General features: G+C 41.7%; 1 protein-coding gene across 1 annotated transcript; it reads left to right on the top strand.

The window, feature by feature from the left end:
• The first annotated feature begins 18,187 nt into the window (after positions 1–18,187).
• Positions 18,188–23,334, top strand: LOC148435694 (cell adhesion molecule CEACAM7-like). The gene is made up of 2 exons (XM_088465635.1): positions 18,188–18,269; positions 22,970–23,334. The coding sequence occupies exons 1-2, from the start codon at positions 18,188–18,190 to the stop codon at positions 23,332–23,334; spliced, it is 447 nt and encodes a 148-aa protein (XP_088321761.1).
• Positions 23,335–23,648: the final 314 nt, after the last annotated feature.

The following is a 23,648-nucleotide window of genomic DNA, read 5'->3' as shown; positions in this document are numbered from 1 at the left end:
CTTGTAGCTGCCGGCAGCAGGCATGATGACGATGCAAGGCCGTCAACGTCATCTATGAAGGCCGATGTACCAGGGCTTAAGTCAGGCCAAAAAGTCAGGCTAAAAAAATCTACTTTTACCCTGTTAAAGCAAAAAAAATGTAAAGCTAAGTCAGCTTTAGAGAAACAAAAAATTGGCAATATGCCATTCACTACACGAAGTGGCAAGGAAAGGATAAGGCATTGGCCTGTATTTATGACTGATGGTTCTAATGATAATTTAAGCCCCTCTGCTGGTAGGACAGGTAAAAAGAAAATTCAAATTGTTAAGATGAGAAAGACACCGGCACCAACTGTGTGCTCGGAAAAATCACAAATCCCCGAGGAGAGTCCAAGTGTGTCTGCGGTTGCCATGTGTGAGCCTAACCTTTCTAATACTGTACTTGAAGAGGATCCTCCGTCCACCATTTGTGCGCCATCTGACGTAGAAATCGAGGATGCTTCTGTGGAATCGCACGAGGAAGATGAGGAGGATATTTATCTAGTTGGCAATAACAACAAGGATGATGAGGATGTTGATGATGATGAGGATGTTGACTGTGTAAAAACTGTAAATCAGGCAACAGTTGTTGCCATGGTGGGAAAAATTTCATTGTTGGCTTGCCTGGGCAAAGGACCAAAAACTCCACATCTCATGTGTGGAATTATTTCCACCCATATCCGGACAACCTTTGCCAAGCCATTTGTAACCATTGCCAAGTAACAGTGAGTAGAGGTAAGAAGCTTAACCATCTTGGAACCTCCTCCCTGTTACATCACTTGCAGCGCATTCATCAAATTGGAAAGGGTATTTCAAATTCTAAAACTTTGGGGACAAAGAAACCAAACAACAATCAGTCCAGTGTCACCTAGCTGCTCCCTTCTATCTGGATCCAAGCGCCTGCAATCTCTACCACCAACACATGCATCATCATCAACATCCTCATTTGTGATCAGAAGTAGTCCTGCATCCAAATTCATAAGCATGACTGACTCCTCTCCTTTCTGTGATAACTCAGAAGGATCCTGGAGTGCTACGCCTGTTGCTGCTGCTGGGGGTGGATTTTCATCCTAGAAAGGGACCAAGAAGACTACTACTAGCAGTAATTTAAAAAAAACAATTGACTATTAAACAATCCTTTGATAGAGGAAGTAAGTACTGTATAACAGCTGTGTTCACAACGGATCACTGACGCCATGATGGCTCTGCTAGTATTAGATGGTGAAATAATAATAAAATGAGGATGATAGTGTGGAGGAAGTGCAAATGGAGGATGAGGGGGAAATTTGTGTCCTATCTGATGGTAATGAGGATGTTGATGATGAGGATATTGTTTGCGTAAATCAGGCACCAGTGGTAGCAGTTCTTGTTTATGATAAAATGAAAGCCAGAAAAGCCACATCTTGGGTGTGGAATTATTTTAATCTAAATTCTGACAACAGTTGTTAAGGCATCTGTTCCATTTGTAAAGCGAAAGTTAGCAGAGGAAGGGACGTTAACCATCTAGGCACCTCCGCCCTGTTACATCATTTGCAGCGAGTTCATGCAACTTGTTTAATAAAGTTATAATTTTTAATTTAATAACAACAGTCCAGTATCAGCTACCAGCAGTTTGGACCAGCACATGCAATCTCCACCACCAACACCCTCATCATCAACCTCCTCCTTTATAATTTCAGGTAGTCCTTCCAAAAAATGTTTTGTGGGGGCCCAAACAAACCAAGGAGTTCAGCCATGAAAGTGTCAGTCCTGGTGGCTAAAGTGCTTGGTTTGTTAAACTGTGCATGTCCATTTTAATATCCCACATAAGAGTGGGTGGGAGGGACTATTCCATCTTGCATCTCTTTTCTTTACATTTTGCATAATAGGGGCATTGCCGACTGACATTATTATAATTTATTAAACAGCCATCTAGTCTGCCACTGCTGTGTGGCAATGTTTCATAGATGTCCTACATTTTTTTAAACTGCGGTGCATTTGTGTCGCTGCTCTGTCGCTTACTTTGGCCAGCCAGCTCGCTGCAGTCTTTGACCTATATTGGTGAAAAATAGTGAGCTGTGAGTTGGTTAAAAATGCATGGAAATGCCTGAAATTTATTGTTATTAAGGTTAATAATACTGTAGGAACAAAAATAGGCCCACATTATGTGGTTTTAGCTGTTTATAGAATTTTGGGGAAAACATACAGATCCAAAACCGAAACCTAACAACAAAACACCAATAAAAAAAATCCAAAACCAGATCCAGATCCAAAACCAGGGGACACCCAGATCCAAAACCAAAACACGGGGGTCAGTGCACATCTCTAGTTTTAACACTTTTATCCAATTCAAAAGTTTGCCTTCAAGTGTGATACTTTTTATGCAGGGGCCATATAACTTACGTATCCGTTATAATTTTAATTGGATCAAGTGTGCCAATTCCATTCCTTCTGTCACCTCAGGACCTAAAACTATACATATAATATCCATGGGGGTCTGAAAACTAGACAGATGTTTGCTGTCCGCATTACCCATATCGGTGGGTTCTACAAAACCCTATTCTGTGGATTTTACCAAACCCTTATTCTGTGGGTTTCACCAAACCATTATTCTGTGGGTTTCCTTAGTAGTTCTGGGCACACCATAACCGTACCTTTGGGATATAGATTGATTGGCAAAGTTGATATAAACAAATCCCAAAATTCTCCTACTATGGTCTGGAGATAATCTCCATCAATATGGCAACCTACCAACAACCTATACTTCCAGAGTCTATTCACTCTGGAAGTATAAAGATCACAAGTTGTATTAAGGGACAATACTCATGCTAATCAGGGAAACAAATTATCAGACTGTTAAACACAATAACACATTTGCTCATATTCAAATCTATAAGGATTATAATCTGTATACATTTTTAAAGGTTCATTAGACATGTCATTTCATAAAACAAAACCCAAAACCTTAAAAACAAAAAAACAAAAACAAGAGTCAGAGACTCAGGAAGACACAGGAGTTCCCTAATACAGCGCAGTCTAAATTGAGCAGAAAACTACTGATCCCAGGGTTAGAGTTAGAATCCACTGTCCCGGTCACTCCCGACGTGTCCGCCCTCAGATCAGCACAGGACATCTCGGTACGGGAACCTCCAAGTTTGACGGATCAATTAATACATTTTCTTTGGTTAATCACCAACCAAAGCTCATTTATAGTATGTCAGACCCTTGTGTTACAGAGTACTCTGGAGAGGTAAATCAACACACAGCCACCAGTCTTGTGCTTTAAGATCCTCTGACTATAATTACATGTCATCTAATAATATAAAGCATCACATTGCAACATATCAGTATTTTCACACTACATCTTAATACAGCAGTCATTGTTAGTATTAATTACATTATTATCTATACACGAGGGAGTGAACTGTTAGGGAGGTTAGAATGCATGGTCTATTCATAGCATTATCTGGTGTGAAACCATCTGCACATTTGCACATTCCAAGGTTGTAAAACTCAAAGGTTAGCAAAAATCTTTCTCTGTAATATTCTGCAATTTAAAGCTATGAATAACTTTATAGGCACAGATCATCCATCTTGTTACAAAATGGAGTCTTATGTGGATCGCTTAATATCAGATTCTTCAATGGTATGTCTATTTTATACTAGTCTATGCTATTTGTTGCTCACCAGCCACCTTTCTCTCACTAAAAACATAATGTGGAGGGTACATAGGTGCAAATAATGTGGAGGGTGCATAGGTGCAAATAATGTGGAGGGTGCATAGGTGCAAATAATGTGGAGGGTGCATAGGTGCAAATAATGTGGAGGGTGCATAGGTGCAAATAATGTGGAGGGTGCATAGGTGCAAATAATGTGGAGGGCGCATAGGTGCAAATATTGTGGAGGGTGCATAGGTGCAAATAATGTGGAGGGTGCATAGGTGCAAACAATGTGGAGGGTGCATAGGTGCAAATAATGTGGAGGGTGCATAGGTGCAAATAGTGTGGAGGTGCATAGGTGCAAATAATGTGGATGGTGCATAGGTGCAAATATTGCGGAGGGTGCATGGGTGCAAATATTGTGGAGGGTGCATGGGTGCAAATATTGTGGAGGGTGCATAGGTGCAAATAATGTGGAGGGTGCATAGGTGCAAATATTGTGGAGGGTGCATGGGTGCAAATAATGTGGAGGGTGCATAGGTGCAAATATTGTGGAGGGTGCATGTGTGCAAATAATGTGGAGGGTGCATAGGTGCAAATAATGTGGAGGGTGCATGGGTGCAAATAATGTGGAGGGTGCATAGGTGCAAATAATGTGGAGGGTGCATGGGTGCAAATAATGTGGAGGGTGCATGGGTGCAAATATTGTGGAGGGTGCATGGGTGCAAATATTGTGGAGGGTGCATAGGTGCAAATAATGTGGAGGGTGCATAGGTGCAAATAATGTGGATGGTGCATAGGTGCAAATATTGCGGAGGGTGCAAATATTGTGGAGGGTGCAAATAATGTGGAGGGTGCATAGGTGCAAATATTGTGGAGGGTGCATAGGTGCAAATAATGTGGAGGGTGCATAGGTGCAAATAATGTGGAGGGTGCATAGGTGCAAATAATGTGGAGGGTGCATAGGTGCAAATAGTGTGGAGGGTGCATAGGTGCAAATAGTGTGGAGGGTGCATGGGTGCAAATATTGTGGAGGGTGCATAGGTGCAAATAATGTGGAGGGTGCATAGGTGCAAATATTGTGGAGGGTGCATGGGTGCAAATAATGTGGAGGGTGCATAGGTGCAAATATTGTGGAGGGTGCATGGGTGCAAATAATGTGGAGGGTGCATAGGTGCAAATAATGTGGAGGGTGCATGGGTGCAAATAATGTGGAGGGTGCATAGGTGCAAATAATGTGGAGGGTGCATGGGTGCAAATATTGTGGAGGGTGCATGGGTGCAAATATTGTGGAGGGTGCATGGGTGCAAATAATGTGGTGGGTGCATAGGTCCAAATAATGTGGAGGGTGCATGGGTGCAAATATTGTGGAGGGTGCATGGGTGCAAATATTATGGAGGGTGCATGGGTGCAAACAGGGCCAGTGCTTAACCACCCCTGCTTTCCCCAGCACATGTGCTGTAGTCACATGCCCCCCACAAACATAAATAAACAGTTAGTATGGGCCGCACATCCAGGGGCATATCTATAATGGGTGTGCGGTGCACACAGGCCCCCAGAACTAGGGGGGCCTGCACCGAACGCCCTGCGCCCATATTATCTAAAACTTACCTCTCCGAGCTCATGCGTCAGATTTCTCAGGGCTGCTCAAAACGCCAGAGAATGACCGCCGTGGCCATTTTTCCGGCATTTTTGCGCATGCATATCCCATCTGCATATCTATGGATGGCAACATACATAGCACAAAGAGACCGACTGCCAGCAGAATAACGAACATTGGTGCCACCCTACTGTCAATGACAGTGATAAAAAACAATAAGAATGGTACTGCACACGTGCAGTCTTCACAATCGTAGTCCTCAGTATCAACTCATATCAGGTACAATAGTGCATTCTCCCTTATAGATTGCTAATGGAATAAAAATGGTCATATACAAGCTCAAGTTGTGAGCGCCCTCAGCAGAAAGAAGCAGGTTGGAGTTTTTAATGGACAAACAAGGACCACTGGAGAGGATGTAGGGCTTACTTCCCAACTCTCCCGGAAGGTCCTTGTGAGTCTTGAATTTGGGGGGTTCTTCCGGTCTCCTGACAGAGTTAGCCAGTCTCCCGGTGCCAGCCTCTACCTGACTGAAGTGGGCGGCAAGTTGCTCGGAAATGCCAGAAAATGAACAAAAACTGTTGTTTGAACAAATTGTTTAGATCAAATATTTAACAAACTTGTCTGATGACCATTTTCCTCTGTTTTCTGGCATTTAGGAGTAAATTGCTGATCATCAGTTACTCCCACATGTTACCAGATTTTCATTCCAACCAATCAGCTTAAGAATTAACGTTTACTATGCAAATGTTAAAATATTACTCTGTCATAATGAGCAAGAAAATAAAGTTTAAAAAGTTGTTGTGCATACTATTCCTTGTAGATACATACACTCTATATGTCAGTGATCATACACCTGACACTAGGTAGAGATAGTATACATAATGCTACCAAGCTAATATTTAAATCTCTGATGTTGTTCACAATGATAATTTTGCACATACAAATAAAGGTTATTTTAAATAATATAGAGAAACTGTAAAAGTGCATATAGGAGATATAAATTCTCCTGGCCTATATATTAATGGCGAAATATCACACAGTTGTATAGTAAATGAATATCATAATAAAATTACTAGTACCCCTAGACTTCAATTTGTCTCCATGATATTATCCTTTTTAAGAAAAGAAAGTATAAGGATGGTCAGGGTAAAGAATCTGCTATTACTGATGCTGCTACTCCTCACCTGGGCCTAAGCTCATCTATGAGGAGGGAGTGATCACTAAAGAGCAGGTTGCCCCTAGAAACAACAGTGTAACAGTGATGTTGCTCAGCTGTTCATTTCTGCTGTTGAAGGTCTTACTAATTTAGCATTGGACCCACAATGAGAGAATTACTAAACCTGAGATAATCAACAGTTAATAGAGAGATAAAAGAAGGTTTTAAGATGTTAACATATATAAATATTAAATGACATTCAATAACCTTCAGTTTGCAATCCAAAAAAACAACATTTAAGCATTTTTGTCAGATTTTTCTGTCTTTGTTTTGATACAGATGGTAATAAAACTTGCTGTATTTTTATCTTAGTTTCAAAAATATGTTACACTTTCTCAGATTCATAGTAATACATGGAGCTACTATAATCATTGAAACAAATAAACACACATCTCAGTGATCTCAAAGTTGTCATAAAAGATTGAAAAAAATCTCACCATTTATGTATGGTTACTAGACTGCTAAAGTTTCACATGCATTAGAAAAAGGGGGCAACCAATCTCTTTATGTAAAATTTGTGTCAATATAAGGAATGGAGGGGTTTATAAACCACCGTCAGTATTCTAGAGCATGAATGCCTCAGTGTCTCATAGGTGGATTAAATCGTTGGATGTTATTTACATATAGTATGATCTACACATAAGATGCATATACACACAACGATTTCTTGAACGATTATTGATAACGATATCGTTTATCGTTCAATCGTTGAAAAAATCGTTCACTTTCTGAGTTAAAACGATGATCGATTATCGCTCATGCGCGTTTGTAGTTTGTAGTTCAGTCAGACTGACCAACTGAACGATTTTCATTAAGGGAATATGCAAAAATCATTTGTAGTTAAAAAAAAAAAGAGAACAGAAGAGATTGGTTGCCCCCTTTTTCTAATGCATGTGAAACTTTAGCAGTCTAGTAACCATACATAAATGGTGAGACTTTTTTCAATCTTTTATGACAACTTTGAGATCACTGAGATGTGTGTTTATTTGTTTCAATGATTATAGTAGCTCCATGTATTACTATGAATCTGAGAAAGTGTAACATATTTTTGAAACTAAGATAAAAATACAGCAAGTTTTATTACCATCTGTATCAAAACAAAGACAGAAAAATCTGACAAAAATGCTTAAATGTTGTTTTTTTGGATTGCAAACTGAAGGTTATTGAATGTCATTTAATATTTATATATGTTAACATCTTAAAACCTTCTTTTATCTCTCTATTAACTGTTGATTATCTCAGGTTTAGTAATTCTCTCATTGTGGGTCCAATGCTAAATTAGTAAGACCTTCAACAGCAGAAATGAACAGCTGAGCAACATCACTGTTACACTGTTGTTTCTAGGGGCAACCTGCTCTTTAGTGATCACTCCCTCCTCATAGATGAGCTTATGCCCAGGTGAGGAGTAGCAGCATCAGTAATAGCAGATTCTTTATCCTGACCATCCTTATACTTTCTTTTCTTAAAAAGGATAATATCATGGAGACAAATTGAAGTAATTTTATTATGATATTCATTTACTATACAACATTTGTGATTTTTCGCCATTAATATATAGGCCAGGGGAATTTCTATCTCCTTTATGCACTTTTACACTTTTTCTATATTATTTAAAATAACCTTTATTTGTGTGTGCAAATTTTTCATTGTGAACAACATCAGAGATTTAAATATTAGCTTGGTAGCATTATGTATACCATCTCTACCTAGTGTCAGGTGTATGATCACTGACATATAGAGTGTATGTATCTACAAGGAATAGTATGTTAACATTTGCATATTAAAAGTTAATTCTTAATATTATCCAATTACATTTTTTCAGAGTGCTCACCAAACAGAGTTCTTTTCTTTCTATCCTTTTACTGATATCTCTGTACCCCAACTCTAGTGAGCTCCACCGTGACCTCGATAACTTACTATTGGTAGTGTGACAATAAAGGAACCACAGTTCTTCCATCCATATATATCTTATTATTATTATTAAATGTTCTGTATTGCTATTCAGCCAGTGTGACGATCTCTCCCTTTTCCCTCACTACATGCAATTTGCATTGAATGATGTCATTCTAGCCCCACTGACTGTAAAATGCAGGGAGCAGGGCCACAATTACAGGAATGTGGTGCCACATCCCCAACCATCAAAGAGGTCACCAATTCTAGGGTTGGGGCTATAACAGACAGTCATACACGTATACAGATATAGATATATAGCGGGAGAGAGAGAGAGGTGCGTAGACTTACCTACAGTATACATAGATACACACACACACAAATACACTCATATACATATATATATATATATACACTGCATTTTGTTTATTTATGCTGTACATGCATTATTACATAGGTACACATATACTCATATAAACTCATATACATGAATAAACACACACATACAGACCCTAACATGCAAAGGGATGAAAGTATACACAGATACATGGGGGCCTATTTATCATCACTTATTTTTCACAAAAGCATGTGAAAATTAACATTTTCACATACTTTTGTGAAAAGTAAGTGTCGGGGCTATTCATCAAGTTCCGAAAAAGCATTGTTTTTGGAACATGATGATATTACTGAACGCCACTTTCAGGTGGAGTTCAGCTCAACCCGATAACCTCCACAGGCTGCTGTTTACACGGTATACAATTGGGAAGCCAGCTGCCGATATTAATAATATCGGCAGCCGGCTTCCCGACTGTCATATCCCGGCGAGGGTGAAATGCCGGGCGTCTGGATGTAGACGCCTGACATTTCCACAATGCTGGGAGACAGGTGCCTGGTATCCCAATTGAAGGGATGCGGGCGCCGCGAGCGGACAGCTGGGGGGGGAGGGTTAGGTTTAGTGCACCTGGGGGGGACTTAGGGTTAGGCACCCCCCGGGAGGGTTAGGGGTAGGCTAGGGGGAGGGAGGGTTAGAGTTAGTCACCCCGGGGGGGACTTAAGGTTAGGCACCCCCCTGAGGGACTTAGGTTTAGGCATCGGGAAAGGGGGGGTTAGGGTTAGGCACTTAGAAGGGGGTTTAGGGTTAGGCACTTGGGGGGGAGGTTAGGGTTAGGCACCCCTAAGGAGGGTTAGGGGGTTAGGTTAGGTTAGTCAGTACTTACCTATCGACGATCGTGATTTCCAGCGCTGTCGGGCTTCCGCTGCCGGGAACTCTGCTGTCGAAGCTGGATAATTGGCTGAGACAAGATCAGTTTAAAATTGAAGCATGCGTGATGCCATCTTGCGAATGGCAGCTAGACTCCATTTTAGAAATAAGAATCTGCAAGACGCCATTTTGCGACCAGCGCCATTTTCAGTTACAACTCACGAGCTAAGTACAGATGGCAATGTTTTTGATAATCTACCACGGGCAACTGGAAGAACAGCCTCCTGAGAAAAAGTAAATAGAATAGACAATGCACCAGAATACTGTGAGTGTTTTACATACAAATTGGGAATCCCTGTATGTAGACAAGTATAGTTGTGGCAATTGCAATATAACCCAGGCATTGATCTACACAATTGAATTTGTCTGAATCCTAAACAGGTTTTAGTCCCGCGCCCAGACAGAATGGCCCCGGCTTCACAGCTGGGGGTAACACATTTGCATTGCAGTCTGAAACTGTGAGTGAGGAACGTATGTATGTATGTGTGTGTATATATATATATATATATATATATGTGTATGTACATGTATATATATATATATATATATGTATATGTTGAGTCCATCATAGATGGAATCTCATGCATAAGCACCACACATTACGCACAGCTGAGCTGCTAACATGACGCTCAGTAGCGAATGCACAATATCCTGCATGCAAATGCTGTTTATTAGCCTCATGCGCATGCATCTGCCCCAAGTTAACTAGCGTCTTTTTCCATATCCCTAATACTTACATAATGCACACTTACACAAAAGGTTCCATAGCTATAAAGTAAAAGATTCAAGTTTTATTCATTTATTACAAATGCTGTGAAATAAAGACTATTTTGGTATCTAAGGTTTAATACATGATAAGTAAGCCGTTTTTGATATTATACTGATCCGCACTTTATCCACAGCTTCCCGGTATCAACGGTGTGAAGATCGGAACATGCATTCGCAACTTATGGACCGTAAAGACATAAAGAACCAAAATGTATTTTTGTGCATGCAGGGGAAATAGAGGAGGCAACAAGCTGTTAGAGGCTGTTCTGTGTCCATTTGAACCAACCTGTTAAATGCTTTGTAACAGATGCACCCCCCTTGGGAACCAATGGCATCAGCAACAAGCCTTTCTATTGTGTTGTCTATTTCTGGGGGGTATAAATATGTGTGCTCTAACCCTGGGTTGTTAGTCTTCTTGCTGAATGCTGATTGACGGGGGTTTCTTGCTGATGCCTACATCTGGTCCAGAAGCGCTGCGTATGTATACTGTACTTGGGTCTGTATAATTCCTTTGCGCTAAATTGTACACAGATCATAGCGTGGAACTGACTGTACTTTTTCTTGAATAATACTTTGTGCTTTGGAACCACATGTTCTAGGTCTGGAGTCTTTATTTACTGTATGATTGTGTACGCAAAATAGTGTCATCCTTAGAAGGTATAGGCAGGACATTAGAAGGTATAGGCAGGAGTGTATAGAGGTTCAAATATAGATTCCTTAGTTGGGGGCTCATAGTGAAGTCACTTACCTACTCACACGGCACATACAGTTATCGATATCTCACCAAAGGGTGGAGTGGCCACATGCAGGGTTTGCCTGCAACCGCTCGGTGCTGAGAAATTGCTACCCGTTTTCGTATGAGCCGAGGACGCTGACTAGAATCCAGGGACAAGAGAGGAAAAAGTTTGTTTTCCTTTGTTGATAGAACAATAATGTTTAAAGGGGTGCCGCAGTATTGAACACGCGGCTGAGTCACAGTTTTGCGCACCGTAAAGACACACTTTTGTGCACGCAGCTAAAGGTTGTTATATGGTTGTGTGGTAGTCGCATTATTGTGTATGCGACTGGTTGCACAATAACGTATACGTACTTCCGGTTGTGCTGCCACGTGTTTAAACAAAGCCATTGAGGTTTACAATAATTGGGTTAACATGTAGTTTTCTGCGCAGGAAAAGAGTGTGTGATTGTGAGTATTTGTTTAGGGTGTAACATGGGACCTAAAGGTTAAGGGTATTGTATGACCCTTAAGTACTAGGCGCAGGGGTTGGCCTAGTAGCTCGGTAAGTAGCTTACCATTCTATACACATCGGCAGGTGTACATGTTGTCTTTGTTGTAGGGACCAACTCTCAGTGTGATTGCAGTGTTCAGTAATTAGGTTGGCTTACTAGAGCATTGTAATTAAGCCGCATTGGAAACTTGTGATTGTAAACTGAGAGATAATAGGTGAGCTGGGGCATCTAGAAATTTCTTCCGTAGGTGAGCGGGGGCATCAAGAAATTTCTTCCGTAGGTAAGTGAGAGTATCTAGACTGTCTTTCACCAAATTAAATCTTTATTGAAAAACTTAGGGTTCTCCCAGGATGAGGACCAAGCGATTGGTAGAGATGTTAAATGATTTGCTGCTGTTGGAAGCGCCTCTTGGATCGGCGCGGCATATTATGCATATCAAGTACGGTGCCAATGCAACTAGGTATTGTGATTTATGGTTTAATATGACTAGGAAGAGTGTTAAACTGTTTCCTAGAATTGGTAGTTTTGATAAGGATGTATTAGATAATGTCCGGGTACACATCAATCTGATGCACTCCCGAGAGAAAAAGGTAAAATATTATGAATGTTTAAAGTTGTGGCAGCATGAAGGGTATGTGTGGCTTAAAAATGCGCAAGCGACGCAAACTAGCATTGCAAGTGCATTGCCAGAAAATACATCCGCGACGCTAAATTGCAATACGGGCGAGCCTCAAAGTGGCGCGCACGTGCGGCAAGGTAGCGTTGTGGAAGGTATTGCCAGCAGTTCACGCACACCACCTCCACCTTATGTGGATGGAGGTGCAAGTACAGTTATCAAAAATACCCATAAAAATGTAACAAGCAATTTTTACCCTCTCTTAAGCAACCATAAAGAAAATGTTCATGATGTGGATGATGAGCCTATTGTAATGTCTGCCATTTCCCATGCTGTACAGATGATAGATGCTGCATCACCACAATCATGAGTGGTGCCGTCATCTCCATCAGTAACAGTAAGGGAAGCGTTAACACCCTCTGCACCCGTAGAGGAAGTTGTTCATACCATACGTAGCAGCAGCAGATTAAACCCCCCAGCCAGGTAACAAGGTCAAAGGTAGCAGCGCTGCTGGTCTGCATCCCATTCGGACAATAACTGTTCCAAACGGAAATGCAGATGCGAACGGTGTAGTGCCCACGAGGGAAGTGGTGATGCATTGTCCTTGGACAAGAGCAGAACTAAATTCCATCATAAATGATTTCCCCAATCCCAAAAAGGAACTAGCCAAATGTCAAAGATTTTTGAGGAATTTGGGTAGTTCTCATGAGCCAACTAATAAAGATTGGCGTGTGGTGTTAAGGGCCTGTCTACCACGTAATATCGACGTGACAAAATTTGTCACGGATTGTGTATTGGATGGTGACGTTCCCTTAACAGACCAAGTAAACCAAGATAATATTTCCCGCATCATAACTCAATTGGGTACATATTTTCCAGTAGTAGTTAACTGGAACTAAATTTTCATTATAAAGCAAAAGGAGAGTGAATCTGCAGAAGATTATTGCGACCGGGCTCTGCAGGCTATCACCCAGTACACTGGGTTAGAGGATATTAAAGATAGCACTCACCATAGGGGAATGATTGTCACTATACTCATGGATGGTCTTAAAGAAAATCTAAAGACCCGGGTTCAGACCTCACAACCTGGGTGGAGGGGAGTCACAATAGATACCCTCATAGAATCTGCCATAGAACATGATAAAAACATCCCAAAGAAGAGAGAGACCCAGAGCGAAAAACTAATGGCTGTCAGTATCCAAGCTCTGGAAGGAATGAAGGTAACATCACAGCCAGCAGACACACCTGCACCCACACACACCTACACCTGAACAGTTACACGTCCTCACCAATCCCACACCACTGCACGCACAGCCTTATCCCACTTATCACGCACTACCACAAGTCCCATACTACCCACAAACTCCATACCCCCCACAAAATCCTTTCCCTCAATATCCTTACCCATACCCACCACCTTTCCCTCTTGCTCAAATCCCACAACAATAGTTTCATCCACCCCACTCAAAAACATGTTTTAACTGCAACCAAGTGGGACACATAAGTATGTACTGCAAAGTAAAGAACACCACACATGAACACAGGTTTCCCATGGGTTCATAGGCAACCCCAGTATCTTCTCCCAGGCCTTATATGACTGTTTTCAATCTTTTCAATCTGCCAATGGATCTGTTCTAATGTAAAATGTGGATGATTTATTGTTGTATTTAGGTCATGTTTAAATGATATTAAACTGTTGTGCTTTATCTCCCACCCACAAGACACAAGGTTGCTAAGGATAAATGGCAGCCATGCCAGGCTAAGGTCAAATACTCAGAATACTGTCCAACCCAGGGGTCCAGGCATTATTTAGAGCAGTAGCTATTAATAACAAGATTTAATTGCAGGAACCTGTATGCAGATACTATATCCCTACAATTATTAAAAGTGATAGGGGGACTCATTTTACAGGTGACGTTTCCCAGAACACGTGTAAGGTGATGGTAATAACACCAAGATCATTCCAGATTGTCATTTCTTTTATCTGTCCCCCCTTTGAGATACTGTTTAAACAGGCAGCCTCATGTGAAAAAAAAATGATAATGATAATGAGGTTATTGTACAGGGTCTGACTAAGATGACATAGTACAGATTCCAGTGCATGCACAGGGAAGTATATAGGCAGTATGGGGCATTCCTGGACAGAGATCGGGAGGTAACAGAGGGGTGCCAAATCCGGCGCACGCAGAGGTAGCATGCTATGCAAGTGTTGCAGGTGAAAGCGGCTATACTCAGACATACAGCTGCTTAAATGGGAGGCCGTACACCAATGGAAAAATTACCCTGACAAAGGGCTGGTGCAAGTTTCAAGGTGAGACCGATGATGTGTCTAAAGATGCACCAGCCGATAATGCAGCATTGTACTGCGAGTGGGCGTCTCAGTCCTTACGTCTGCATCAGTGTCCACCTCTGAATCAGGCCATAATCTTATCATCACTGAAATAAAGTGCTAGTTTTTCTGGCACTAATTAAGAAATTATTAGCACATAAGCCCTTGGAGTAATTCAAAATTAACTCCTTGTGTTAAGTGACACTTTCAAACTGGTGGTGAAATGACGAGTGACAGACAAATGTTGTCAATGGTCCTAGTCATTACTCACATTGGGGCATATCCAATTGCAACCGTAATTTTGAAAAACACAGCAGCGATGGGTTTTACCTGCAGCCATAAGGTTTTCCCTATCCAATAGGGTGCGTGATTTTTATCAAATTCTATTTGAACACCTCCAAACCAAATCTTATTTCTAAAATCTTTATTTTTAGGAAATATTGTCAGGACGTGCCTCTAAGACACTCCCCCATGACTAATTGTGGAAAGTTTCCAATTAGCTTAATTAGTCCAACAATTCCATGTAATTACTGTTTGTCAAAACTAAAAATGTCTTCCAATAAATTACCCAAAAATCATCATTATATATATATATATATATATATATACATACATAGATATATACAATCGAATCCTGCACTCACATCAAGAATAATTCGTCGGTGGGTTGCTATCCAAGATCAAATTTTAAACTGATCCAATTAATATCCACACAATATCCAGTCTCCAAGAAGTCATTCAATATGTAATCCAAAAATGACACAATTTATTCAGCATAATTTGTCCAAACGATTGCCATATAAATAATTTGTCGACGTTTCGGTTCGAATATGAACCTTTTTCAAGACCGGCAACAAATTGCAAAAATGCACCATGTGTGCATATTTCATATTACATCTAAAAATGAAACAACAAAGATATAATCAATATAAATTGAAAACTCAAATTACCAATAGAAAAATAGAAAATACAAGACACAGTGACACAGTCTATCAGGCTCCATACAAAATCTGCACAAAAGACCAACCACATTAACACATACACGACTGGACAAGAAGATTATGTGTATATATATATGTACACATATTAGCATTCCAAAAGAAAAAGCTAGGAGTATCACAGAACTCCAAATGCTGCAACCCAAAACCCAATCAGGGCTATGTTACACAATTGTCCCAGCGAGTGTGCATCATGGATACCTATACAGTTGAATATCAATGAAGTGTGCACAATCACATAAAGAAATATATCACAAACATAAGTGCTAACGATGACATTGCCACACAATCATTGATAGCCTAGAAATATTAAATAGTCAACCTTAGATACAACATCCAACTAAACAGCGAGCATATGACAAAAAGACGTGCGCTTACCAGGTTCAAATGAACACCACACTCCGCTATTTCCACTCACGGGCAATGTGGGACTCCGGTACACTAACACACACACACGTGTGTGTCCCCAACTGCTTGCAATCCCCCAGGTTGCTCAACTATGCATCCCGGCAGAAGTGGTCACAGACCAACCCCTGGTCACATGTTCCCTGTCAGGCCTGAAGTTCCCTACGCTAGAGTCTGTCACCATCAGTCTGGGTGCGTTCCATAGGTTGCCATGTATACATGGTAAACGATCGGGGCATAGCGCACTCTATACTGACTAAAGTAACTCAAAGTTAATCTGCATATCTACTCACAGGGAGGGACACGGTTAACCATTCATTCTTTGGATAAAAACGAACATTTAATAGACTTAATCGCTATAGTACATTAATGTAGAGGAAGACAGATTATTGGAGCCTGAATAGACACAGTGTTAGATTCCATCCATGCTGTCAATACCAAGAAGAAGAGATAAATGGAAACTCTACACATACGTCTACAATGGAAAAATATTAAAGCCTGAGTAAACACATTGGTATATTCCATCCTATAGTAACAATATCACAAAAACAGAGAGAAAAAAATATAAACACCACACACATCTCCTATGTGCAAAAAGAAAAAATAAAAAAAAAATGAAAAAAAATACAAGATCAACAATAAGAAAATCAACAATAAAAAAATATATAAAAATATATACAAAAATTAAAAATACACACTAATAGAACTTAAACAATAAACAGATACAAATAAATTAAATATATACATGTGGGTACATGCATGCCTTGATGTACACATGCATCCTCACATGTACAAATAAATATTTAAACATAAATCAAGTATAGATGTGCACAGATGTAACCGTGGTAGTAAGATAATATATTAATTCAACGTAAAAGTATATTTTAAACCAATGCAATCTACCACTGTATCAAGACAAAAGTCCAAGGGAGGACTGAAACGTCGACTACTTATGATGGCTTTCTGATAATAAAATCCTTTTTCTACAACTACAAGTCTGGTGAGTGCGCTCAATATGTTTCTATGCTTTTGGAGCTACTATGCCCGTTCGAGTCTGCGACCCCAGCAATGGTGATACAAAAGTGGACCTTTTTGCTTATATATATATATATATATATATATATACACACACACAAGAAATAACTGTCACTCCCAGCCCAAATACTCAGAGCAAAAACAGTACAGTAAAGCACTGTTTTTTCTCTGAGTATTTGGACTGGGAATGCCACTTATCTCTTATATATATGTGGAGGGGTACCACACCCCAAGGTGAGCACCCCAGCAAGCATTTGGAAGGCACTGCAACAAAGTGAGTGGCGGTATTTTTATGTTTTATATAAATTTGTGTTTTCATTTGAATCTAACCTAAAATGTTTTTTTAGATTTTTTTTACATATTAATTTTTTTATTGACCTAAAATTACCCCGAAATCACTTTTTTTTATAATTTTTATTTGTTTTATGCGTACAAAATTAAACAAGAAAATGTTTGACAAGAAAAAGTTTGTTTTTTATATTTTTTTTTGTTTTTGGGGGTGACAGACTGATTTTTTCTAATTTTTGCATGGGTATATTTTCATAAAAATATTTGCACCCGATTTTTTAAAATTGAATACCGCAGGAATTGGGAGTGCACATACCCTAGGTGAAAAAATGGGCACGACATTAGATTTTTCTGTCTCAAAAATTGCACTCTCAAATTGATATTACCAATTCAGTGATCAAGTATGAAAATTTTAAGGCACTTACAAACCTGACAACATTCCAGGGCTGTAGCTGTGTTACAATGTTGGAGTAGCTATCTCCACTCTTCTGAAATCAGCATTTCTTTGCCATTTTTAATTTAAAATCCCCATCCACCTCTGATTACTCACTGTAGTGATCTGTACCTTCCATTTCTTCACATAAACTTTTACAGAAAAAAGTGGAGAAGGGTGGCTTCTGGAGAGTGAATACTGAAGACTCAGGAAACATCTCCAGTGAGGGAACTCAACCTTCTCCATCTAATGAGATTGAAATTATATTTGCACTGCCCTGTATATACTATTCATTGATCTGGAAAGCTATCTCAGCAGGGTAGGAGTGGAGGAAGAGTAGAACTATAGATCACAGTACACAATGGGATCAGAGATCTTGGGCCAGAGTGCATGGGAAAGTTGGAATTGGAATAGTAAAATAAAATATAAAGCCTCTCTCTTAGGAGAGGCAGGAAATTCAGCATGAAAGTTCACACAGCAGTGGTTCAAGTAAAGATTGAACTTAAATTAAGTGTCATTACCAGAATTAAGATATTAGATGGAGGCAAGTGAGATTAGAGTGGTGATGGGACAGTTGACAGTTGGTGAATGATTATTGGACGTATCGGGGGTTGGCTAGTGAAACCCATGCTCTCGCAAGCACTTTGTGGGCCTCTTTTGGTCAGGGACTGTTTGTGGGCATCTCTGTACAAATCCCAGGCACATCTGCATGGTGGATTGGTGGTCCATAAGTACAATTAGTTCTCCATCTTTGGTATTAATATAGTTGTCATAACCCCTATTCCAGTTATTGTGATACATCACTGAAATGGTTTCCCAGTGCATATACAGTCAGGTGCATAAATATTGGGACATTGACAGAATTTTCATATTTTGGCCTCTATTCACCACCACAATGGCTTTGAAATGAAACAAACAAGATGTGCTTTAACTGCAGACTTTCAGATTTAATTTGAGGGTAATTACATCCAAATCAGGTGAACGGTGTAGGAATGACAACGATTTCTATATGTGCCTCCCACTTTTTAAGGGGCCAAAAGTAATGGGACTATCAACTCAAAAGCTATTTCATGGACAGGTGTGGGCTATTCCCTCGTTATTTCATTATCAATTAAGCAGGTAAAAGGTCTGGAGTTGATTCTAGGTGTGACATTTGCATTTGGAATCAGTTGCTGTCGACTCTCAATATGAGATCCAAAGAGCTGTCACCATCAGTGAAGCAAGCCATCATTAGGCTGAAAAATCAAAACAAACCCATCAGAGAGATAGCAAAAACATTAGGTGTGGCCAAATCAACTGTTTGGAACATTCTTAAAAAGAAAGAACGCACCGGGAAATAATTCTTCTGTCATCCACCACAGTTGTTTTCCGTGGTCTTCCGGGTCTTTTGGTGTTGCTGAGCTCTCCGGTGCTAAGGGGTATGCAGGTGCACAACCTATATGCATGTCAACAGTTAAAGACACATATGTACACAGTTACACAAAAAGTTTCACAAACACACACACATATATATATATATATATTTTTTTTACACCGACACTATTGTACAGACACATATATACAGCTGCACAGACATATCTGCACACACACACACATTTATATATATCAGCCATAACCTTACAGGTGAATAACATTAATTATCTTGTTACAATGGCACCTGTCAATGGGTGGAGTATATTATGCAACAAGTGAGCCATCAGTTCTTGAAGTTGATGGGGTTTATTTACAAAGTGTCTGGTTGTAAATCCGGGTGTTTCTGATCATATTTATGACTATGCCCAATATTTAAAAGGACAATGCTTTTACTAGCCGTGTCTTGCTAGGAAAAGCATCACCCTTTTACATATCGGGCATAAAAATGATCAGAATAGACCCCGAACTTTGAAGTAGGAGAAATGGACAAGCGTTAGAATCTGAGTAACTTTGACAAGCGTCAAATTGTGATGTTTAGACGACTAGGTCAGAGCATTTCTAAAACGGCAGCTCTTCCAGTATGCAGTGCTTAGAACTTACCAGAAGTGGTCGAAGGAAGGACAGACAGTAAACCAGCAACATGGTCATATGCGCCAAGGCTTATTAATGTGCATGTGGGATGAAGGCTAGCCTGTCTGGTCCTATCACACAGAAAAGCTACTGTAGCACAAAATGAGCAGGGGACCAGAATCAGAAGTTGTGCTGGCTTTTTCACAGAACACATGAAATTGCCATTGAGGCCAAAAGCAAGGAAGAAATGAGGAGATAGTGTCGGTCCCAGCTAATAAGACCTGTGGCAGTCGTAGGCATCATCGAAAAAAGGAGTCTGTTTCAGAGAAATCCCTCATTTGCTTGATAGGCGGCCTCAACAGTGGCCTCCTTAGGTGACGACACCTGTGGTAGCTCTCTACAGCTGCCTAGTGGTAGCGCCGCTGCTGCATCCAAGGATGCTAACAGCATCCATCTCTGAATCAGGACCAGAGTACACCCCTGCAACATGCACGCAAAACTCCCATACAGGGGCCTGTGTGCAGCTGTATGGGCCCTCTCCTCTTCAGCAGAGCAGTAGACTGTGGCTTTGTGCCTGAGTCTACTGCACATGCGCAGGTCTCCGGGAACATGGCGTCCGTGACTTATGTCTGGGGACATCTTTACTGAATATGTGCAAATCACTGGGAAAATGTCCACAGCGTCATTTTCCTGGTGATTAAATTCTATAGAACTGGTCAACGTGGTACTCCTCTGGAGAGGTAAATATAATTTTTATATGAGTGCAAGATGTTCAGTGTGGGCCCCCCTGCACCCAGGGGCCTGTGTGCTGCGCACACCCTGCATCCATTATAAATACGCCAATGCTCCCATAACATGCCTATCAGATGGAAGATCTTTGTGCATCTGCATAGCCACCTCCCAGTCACTGCCCAGGAACACCCAGCATATTGCAGAGTCTATGCATCTCAATTTATCCTCCATCTCTGTGCACACTGCACAGAGGGCCTGATTCAGACCCGCTCACGAGCGCAGGACGCTCGCAAGCGGGTCGATTGTGCCCTACTGCGCATGCGCGCGACGGAGGGAGCTCCATCGTGTGCATGCGCGAGACCCGTCGAGAGATGGGCTTCCCATGGGAACGCCTACCGTCATTAGTGATGTCAGTGGGAGTGATTTTGGCTCTGATAGAACCAAAATCACCCCAGGGCTTGCGGCAGCGAGACCCTACCGCAGGGTCTCCATCGCAAGCCCGATGGTCGTGATGGTCAAGACCATCGTGACCATCATCATGGACGCTCGCATATGCTGTGGGTGGTCACCCACAGCTACGCGAGCGGCCAGGAGGCCGCTCCAAGTTGAGGGAGGAGGGCCCTGATTGAGAGCGAGCGCTCTGGTCAGAGCATTCAGCTCTGAATCAGGCCCAGAGACCAAGTGACGCATACGCGGTGCAACTTTAGAGATTTAGACGGATGCACAGTCGCAAAAAAACATCAGCATTGTACCCAACTCAGCCCCTACATGTGGTTATATAGCATCAAAAATATATCACTAAAAGCAGTAGACAGTCAATTACTTCTAGCCAGTCACTAGGAATTCCCTTCCCTGTATTAAACCTTTGGCATTATACAATGACACAAGGCTAATAACAACATAACTGTATAAATCACTCTGAAATGTCCTTATTTATCAACAAATGTAATCATGCAGTATTATATTATATTGTATTTGTACAAGCCTTGGTAACATCTGTCTTTGTCCCATTACCCATATTTGCCTACTTTTGAAAAGTGGTTTCAGGGAGATTACACACTATAGTAAAAAGTGCGGCGCTAGATGTCTGACACCACCCAAAAGGCGTGTCTAGATCCACCTATGGGCATATCTGTTGCCAATTGGGTGTGTTCTGGACCAAATTAAATTACAATTACTTTAAGTAAATACTTGGCATGTGATACCAAAATATTCTGTATTGCTGACATGGAGGCAAATTATGTCAGTACATTCCCATAGACACGGGCATAAGAGGGCCTTGCAAAAGGAAATGTGGACAAAATAAGAATCTGCTCCCCCACAACGATTCTAATTAAAATTCTTCAATAGATGACCACACAAATATAATAACACATCTTACTATATGCTGACACCCTAGCCCCCCCACTGACATTAATATGTCTCTTCTCTGCCACACTGACATTACTAGATCTCCCCCTACCACATTAACATTACCAGATCCCCCACACACACATAAACATTCACATTAATAGATTCCACCACCCACAAACACGCACACACACACACATTCCCCTCACCTCACCTCTCCTGCAGCACTGACACTGACCACAACAGATATAAAGGAGATTTTTTTGGCTCAGCCTCTGAATTGTGAAACACTCACACACAACTCCTCGGGCTCAGACAGCTCAGCATCAGCTCCTCCTCCATGTGTCCTCCTCGGGCTCAGACAGCTCAGCATCAGCTCCTCCTCCATGTGTTTTCCTCGGGCTCAGACAGCTCAGCATCAGCTCCTCCTCCATGTGTTCTCCTCGGGCTCAGACAGCTCAGCATCAGCTCCTCCTCCATGTGTCCTCCTCGGGCTCAGACAGCTCAGCATCAGCTCCTCCTCCATGTGTTCTCCTCGGGCTCAGACAGCTCAGTATCAGCTCCTCCTCCATGTGTCCTCCTCGGGCTCAGACAGCTCAGCATCAGCTCCTCCTCCATGTGTCCTCCTCGGGCTCAGACAGCTCAGCATCAGCTCCTCCTCCATGTGTACTCCTCGGGCTCAGACAGCTCAGCATCAGCTCCTCCTCCATGTGTCCTCCTCGGGCTCAGACAGCTCAGCATCAGCTCCTCCTCCATGTGTCCTCCTCGGGCTCAGACAGCTCAGCATCAGCTCCTCCTCCATGTGTCCTCCTCGGGCTCAGACAGCTCAGCATCAGCTCCTTCTCCATGTGTCCTCCTCGGGAATGGCTGGGCAGAGAATGCTGGGAGCATCAGTCTCTCCAAGCAGTCTGTGTGAACTTTGGCTGGTTAGTCAGCTGCTCTGTGCAGGGGTGGACCCAGGAGGGATCTCTCTGTAATAAACGGACTCCCTGACCCTGCATCTACATCTGGACTCGCGCATGCGCAGTCCGGACTTTCTGCTGCGCTGTGAGGAAAGCGGGGGATTACATCTAGTTTGCGGGGTAGCGGGAGCTCCCACCTCAATTCGGGAAGCTCCCGCGGAATTTGGGAGGGTAGGCAAGCATTCTATTACCTGATATATGTTTGTTTCTCTTTCAGCTCTCCTCAGTCTGTGGATGGATTTGACCAGTGGGATGATTAATATTCAGCTGATCCCTCAGTATCCAGTGATCCAGGAATCTGTCACCCTGAGTGTTACTGAGATCACTGGGAGTATTGTGTCTGTCACTTGGTATAAAGGACTAAACACCAGTGCTGGGGATCAAATCCTCACATATATTCCTGGTGTTACTCCCTCACTAATTCCTGGGCCTCAGTACTTCCCTCGGGCCAGGCCTTTACCTAATGGCTCATTACTGATCTCAGATCTCCATATAACAGACAGCGGTGATTACACAGTGCAGATACAGACAGAGAAACCACAAGAACAAGCCTCTGTGACCCTGACTGTCTATGGTGAGTAACGTGTAGTCACTGTGCCAGGCAGATGTGTGATGAATAATCAGAGCCGTAACTAGACTTTTTGGTGCCCTGTGCCAGAAAGAGCATTGGTGCCCCCCTCATTTTTCAAAGGGACATAATGCACCCAAAAAAGGGCCATGGCTTCATGGGGAAGGGCAAGGGAAGAGATAGGAAAGGCCAGGAGATGCTGGGGATGAAATAAGAGGAAGCTACAAGCAAGAATGATAATAAACAGAAATTTGACAGGCCCAAACAGCGCCCCTTGACCTGTGGTGCCCTGTGCGATGGCACCGGCCACACTACCCTAGCTACGGCC

The sequence above is a fragment of the Taudactylus pleione genome, unplaced genomic scaffold (assembly GCF_031769625.1).
Source record: "Taudactylus pleione unplaced genomic scaffold, aTauple2 ptg002060l, whole genome shotgun sequence".
NCBI classification, from domain to species: Eukaryota; Metazoa; Chordata; class Amphibia; order Anura; family Myobatrachidae; genus Taudactylus; species Taudactylus pleione.
This window is presented reverse-complemented; position numbering and strand designations above follow the sequence as displayed.